Below are 6,369 nucleotides of genomic sequence, written 5' to 3'. Positions count from 1 at the left end.
ATTAAAAAAATTCTTAGCTTGTTTGACATTTCGAAATCCTTTCCCCTTGTCTTGCACGGCATTTATCTAGATTAATATAATAATAGTGATGAGGAAAATCAATGAATGAAATTAATATTTTTCGTCAAATTAACTGTGACTGTGACCACATAAAATTTTGTTATTATTATGGTCAGCAGAATTGGAAATATCTACGTTCTATGCGAAACTTGGGAACGGATTGTGTCTCTGCGAAATTTCGTTACCTCTTTGATCAACTATTGCTACGTTTGAAGATCTAGTAACTCAACAAAATTGACTATGAATTAATTAAGTAATAACGAGCACAATGAAAATTGAAAATTTCAGCGCATTCTCTCTCCCTCTTTAGTATCATCATATCCAACATTATCTTTCAATTTTGTCCATTTTCATTTGGTTTTTGCCATGCTCAAAATTATGTTGAGTTTTGTTCCAATTCATATATTCTTGTGGTCATTATTCTGTTTCTTCATGATTGTTTATGGAGCTGAATTAGGTGACATCAATTGCCTAAGAGAAATCAACAACTCATCGGACTCATCTAATCAAATATGGGATTTCAATTTCAATATCAACACCATAGATTTGTGCTCATCATTCACTGGTATTGAATGCATGACCAGTGGTATTGATGAAGAAAAAGTAATAAGTATCAAGCTTTCTAACATGGGGTTAGAAGGCCAATTTCCTCATTGCATTGAGAATTTCTCATGGCTGCAGAATCTGAACCTTTCACACAACAAGCTCTTTGGGAATATCCCACCTGATATTTCAAGTAAGCTTCCATATCTAACCTCACTTGACCTATCAAACAACAACTTTTATGGTGAAATCCCAAAGGCTATTGCAAACTTGTCTTACTTGAATACCCTTAGACTTGATGGTAACCAGTTAAATGGAACAATCCCAAAAGAACTTGGCTTTCTTCCAAGGATCACAGTGTTCAGTGTTGCAAACAATTTGTTATCAGGGCCAGTGCCTGTGTTTGTGAACAATAATGTTAATGTTACCTTGAGCTATGTCAATAATAATGGACTCTGTGGGGGAACAACATTGGAAAGCTGTGATGAAGAGAGCTTATTTGGTAAACCCTTTTGGTATAGTTTTGTTATTGCTTTTGTTTGTTCAGCAACTTCTGTCATAGTAACTTTCATGGACTATACTCAACCTTGGAATGAATTCAAAAAGAGTAGTAGGAAGAGTAACACCATATATCCCTTGAGAAAAGAACAGAACAACCAAAAGCATACCACTAATGTAGCTCAATTGCTTCCACTGGCTTTGCAAGAGGAAGGAAATAAAGAGGTTTCTCTCTCTTGCTTTGTTTATTTTTTCTTTATTTATTTTATCCCAATATTTTTTAAAAATTTTAAAATATCAATTTGTTTCAATTTTATCTTTATATTTCAAAATTTAAATATGTTTTAATTATACCCTTAAGTGTTAATACCGTTAAAAAAGATATTAATTATGAAGGTAAAACTAAATATATATAGAGTATTGTCTTATGAAAGATAAAAGTAAAGATAAGATAAGAAGAGAAGATAACATAAAGATAAGATAAGATAAAATAATAAAGACTGAAATTAGAACTGAATTTATGTATTCTGTTAGGCTGAATTTGTGGGCCATAAGACTTCTTTATTATTGTCATGGGCTAATATAGAAGAGTAGTTTAATATAGTATATTACTATTTCATGATTTACAGCTCTGTAGATTGTTGGAGAGATTGATACCAAGAATGAGCTTCATGGAGCTTTGCAAAGCAACTAACTACTTTAGCTCAAACAACATCATGGGGTTAGGAACAACAGGGATAATGTATAAGGCAGAGGTTTCAAATAACTGTTTGATAGCAGTGAAGAGATTCTATTATTCTGACAAGTACAAGAGACAATTCTTGCTTGAAACAATGATTCCAGGGAGACACATGCACCGAAACATAGCCTCTCTGCTTGGATTCTGCATAGAGAAGAAGGAGAGGATACTAGTCTATAGCTACATCTCAAATGGAACATTATGTCACTGGTTACATAATTCTCAATTGGAATGGCCTGAGAGGATTCACATTGCAATTGGGATAGCAAGGGGATTATCTTGGCTTCACAAAAAGTGCAAGATCATACACCTCAATCTATCTTCTGAATGTGTCTTGCTAGACAAGAATTTCGAGCCAAAAATTTCGAATTTCGGCAAAGCAAAGTTCATCATGAACCAAAAGAATCATGCAAGGATGAGACTGTTTCTGGTTGATGAAGTCATTGGGGTGAAGGGTTCTTTTGAGAAGGATATCTATGACTTTGGAATAATCCTTTTTGAGCTTATAACAGGACAAAAATTAAGCATAAGTAGTGATTCTTGTTCTACTAATTATGATGATGACATTGGTGTTGATAATAGCTCTTTGAGGAGCTATATTAGCAATAGGTTGTTCACTGATCCTAGTGATTTTTATTATGCCACTGACAAATGCATAACTGGGAAAGGGTTTGATGATAAAATTCATGGCCTCCTAGAAGTTGCATGCAAATGTGTTAAACCTTCTATGGAACAGAGGCCAAAGATGGATGATGTGTATAGAACTATTACAGACTTGTGGAAAGGTTGAACCTATGCAGCAACGATATAATAGACTGTATTTGATTTGGTGAATTGTAGTATATATTTTATATTTTATCCTATCTTATATGATATAAAACAAAATTAACCATAGGATGTATATAAGTACTTTTAATTTAAAATTATTTCCCATCAAATTTAATAACTATTGTAATATATGCAAAAGTTTCACACCAGTTAGAAAAAAGAACAAAACATATTTTACAAAACATGAATTTATGGATGATTGGATGTGTTTTGATATAGGGGTGGCAACGGGGCGGGTTTTTGCTCTACCCGACCCCGTTCCGCTCAACAAAAACCTGCATCGAACCCGCCCTACTTCTATCCGCGGGTAGTAAAATGTTAAATCCTAACCCGTCCCTGTGGGTACCCGTCCCGTCCCTACCCGCCTCAATAATTATTAAATCCAAAAAATAAAATAAAATTTTAAAAATTATATAACTATTATTTACATTCATAATATAAATTAAAGTAAAAATTTAAATATGATACAATATTATTAATCATTTTACTAATTATTTTATAGGCGGATTTAACCTAAATCCGGCCCCGTCCCGTCCTGCCCAAAAAACTGCTCCGCTAAAATCTGCTCCGGTGCGGGTGCGGGTAATTACCCACCCCGAACGGATAGGGGTGGGGTGGATACCCGCGGGTTCGAGTAGTGTTGCCACCTCTATTTTGATGGGTTATTGCAAGAAGCTTTGCTATATAAATGAAGAAGGTTTAGCCAGCATATATACTTGATTAGTGAGTCATTTCATTCAGCCATTTACAAGCTTTTAGAATTTGACCCCAAGTTATTATGAATGATCAGAGGCAGATTATCTAGTAAATAAATGAAACATGTATTCTATAGATAGTCATATGATTCTACACATATAGAATCACGTGTTGATTATGTAGCTAATGTTCATCATTTTATCGTCATTCATCTTGACAGTTATTGATTGAAAGTTGTAGTCTATTAGACATAAAATCTGCAGCCTAGGAATATATAGATTCATAATGAATAGTGTGAATTAATATGATTTGGTGACTTTATTAACAGATAATAACTATTTAATTAGTTTGAGTTTTGGAACCTGATTGAGGATTAATTGATGAAAATATTGGACCGAGTTAATTTTTAAATTATTGAAAATGTAATCAATCAGAAAAGAAAGACAAAAATATTTCTAGTATTAAAGAAAGACATTTAATTTCCAACCACAATAAAATAAAAAGAAATAATGAATTTGAAATGAAGGAAGAGAATAGTAGATTATATTTAAATTATTTTATTATTTTGTGAAAAAAAGGGCTTTTTCATACAAATGCATTTGAATTTTTTATTGTTTAAAAAATTAAGTGTATCTTATTTTTACATTTATCTAATTAAGAAGACTTTTGGATAATATAACATGTTGTGATCGAATTTGAGAGATAATATTTTTATTTGTCAACATTAGGTCTTTTTGAGAATATTATTTTTTAGTAAAAAAAAGTAAAAGAAAATGGATGATGAAAATCCTTAAATTTTAATTAATTTTTAATTATTTGTAGTTCTTAATAATCTTTTTTAATCAAAGAAGACTTTAGTGTTTTAATTCATTCATCACTATAAATTTAAAAAAATATTATGCTAATTAAAAAAAATACATATATATTAGAAGTAGGACTATCAATGGATATAATAGAATAGGATTTAGACTCTACCCTAATTATATTCAAACTCTACCCTAACTCTATCCGCGAGTTAAAAACTTTCTTAAAACTTAACTCTAATCTTACCTGCATTCTAAAGTTTTCAATCCTATCCTACCTGACCCTATTCGCAGAAAAATAAATTTTTTTTAAACAAATATAAAATTTAATCATTTCATATTTCATACATATTAATAAAAAAATAAAAAATTAAATTAAAATTAAAATTAAAAATAAAAATAATAAAATGTTAAAAAAATTAAAATAAAATTACGAATAATATGATCATTAAATTCTTAATAAAATTAAAATAGCTCAAATAAAAATAAATGTCTCATCACTCTTTTTTTAATTTTAAGTTCTCACAGCATTATTCTTTAAATAATAAATATATTAAATTAATAATTTAAATTATTAACTTAGTAATTCTCTTAAGTTTGTACAAGAAAAAATTTGTGGGTTTAATAATCATTCACTACATATATAATTTTTAAATTTAAATATATATTATCTAATATATGAGAAGTACGGATAGAAGAGGGTAGGATATACTATGAACTCGCATTTGATCCTACCTACAAATAAATTCTACTTGCATTATATCTTATTCGCAGCAGATCGAATAAACAACTTTACTAATCGAATTTGGTAGGATTATGTACCTGTAGATAATGTATATAGTGTTAGCCCTAATTAAAAAATTATATATTTTTATTTATAAAATATGATAATAAATATATTTTATTTTTCGTTAGGGTATATTTTTTTTTTAGAATTTGATAATAAGTATATCGTTTATATATAATATATTTATTTTAAAGAGTTTACATTTCGTTATCATTAACAGGGATAAAAAAAAACTAATAATTTCTATTTGTAAGTTTTTATTAGCTATAAATGGTATAGTAAAATTTATTTAAAATTTTATAACTTTTTTAAAAGATTCTTTGTATTTTTATGCATAAATAACTTTCCGTTTTTAATTGTAATCACTAGCAAATTTAAATATTTAATAAATCTCATTAAACATAAATTAAAAATATGTGGGACCTACTGATTGCAATTGCAGAATTCCAATTGCATGGTCCTATACTAACGCTGCTAGTCTATTATTATTAGGAGAAATATATGGTAAAGATGTTGTTTTAAAGATGTGTTTATGTGGCAAAATCTAAACCACACATTCTAAAACCACACTTTTAACTTAAAATCGTAACTCTTCACATAGAAAAGCGTCACCTAATAGAAAAAAGTAAATTAGAAGATTTAAGAGAAGAAATAATTAAATTATCAAAACTAATAGATCAAAAATTAATGATTTTAACCAATGTTAATTGTAATGATACTGAATTCTTAAAATCAATACAAAATGATTTTTCTCAAAATCTTTATTTTACTATAAGTTTTATTGAAGGACTTCAAAAACCTGAAAAAACTTATTGTTCACATGGAATTTCTAAAAAATGCTACCATGGAAATGATTCCCCACATCTTCATCATACTTTTAACCCACAATTAAATTCTATAGTAGATATGCTTGAAGAAATATTAGTATCCATAAAATTTCAAAGAAATAAGGAAAAAGAGAATCCCAAAGAAGAAAAATTTCAAAATATAATCAACATAACAGACTTAAAAGTAAAACCACCATTGAAATTATGAATATTGAAGAAAAATTAGAAGAAGTTACAATGCTTTTTAAACAATTAAAAATGGCTCAAGAAAATAATATTATGGAACAAGGATTTCAAATAGAAGAAGAATTAGTAAATTCTGAAAACATAGAAAATGAAGAACACATTCTAGATTATTCAAGTGACGAAGAACCAGCAATTCCAATACAAGTAAAAAATGAAGCTGGAACATCTAAGGATAATCAATCTCAATTTAAATGGGAAACAAGTTTTGATAATTATGCCTTTAAAAAAGGGTTTATAAATAAAGATTCAAAATATACAAAAATACCATCAAAATACGTTCCTAAAATCCAGGAAATGGAAGGAGAAAGAATGCTCGACTTAGACTGTAAAAAGAATGAAAAA

At 28.8% G+C, this 6,369-nt stretch overlaps 1 protein-coding gene across 1 annotated transcript; it reads left to right on the top strand.

Moving 5' to 3' along the window:
* Window positions 1–437: 437 nt before the first annotated feature.
* On the top strand, window positions 438–2,665 carry LOC107468582 (probably inactive leucine-rich repeat receptor-like protein kinase At5g48380). Its single transcript, XM_016087889.3, has 2 exons — window positions 438–1,326; window positions 1,731–2,665. The coding sequence occupies exons 1-2, from the start codon at window positions 439–441 to the stop codon at window positions 2,628–2,630; spliced, it is 1,788 nt and encodes a 595-aa protein (XP_015943375.2). The 5' UTR covers window position 438; the 3' UTR covers window positions 2,631–2,665.
* The last annotated feature ends 3,704 nt before the right edge of the window (window positions 2,666–6,369 follow it).

This window comes from Arachis duranensis, chromosome 10 (genome assembly GCF_000817695.3).
Source record: "Arachis duranensis cultivar V14167 chromosome 10, aradu.V14167.gnm2.J7QH, whole genome shotgun sequence".
Lineage (NCBI taxonomy): Eukaryota > Viridiplantae > Streptophyta > Magnoliopsida > Fabales > Fabaceae > Arachis > Arachis duranensis.
Note: the sequence above shows the minus strand (reverse complement) of the source record. Positions and strands in the feature narration are given on the sequence as shown.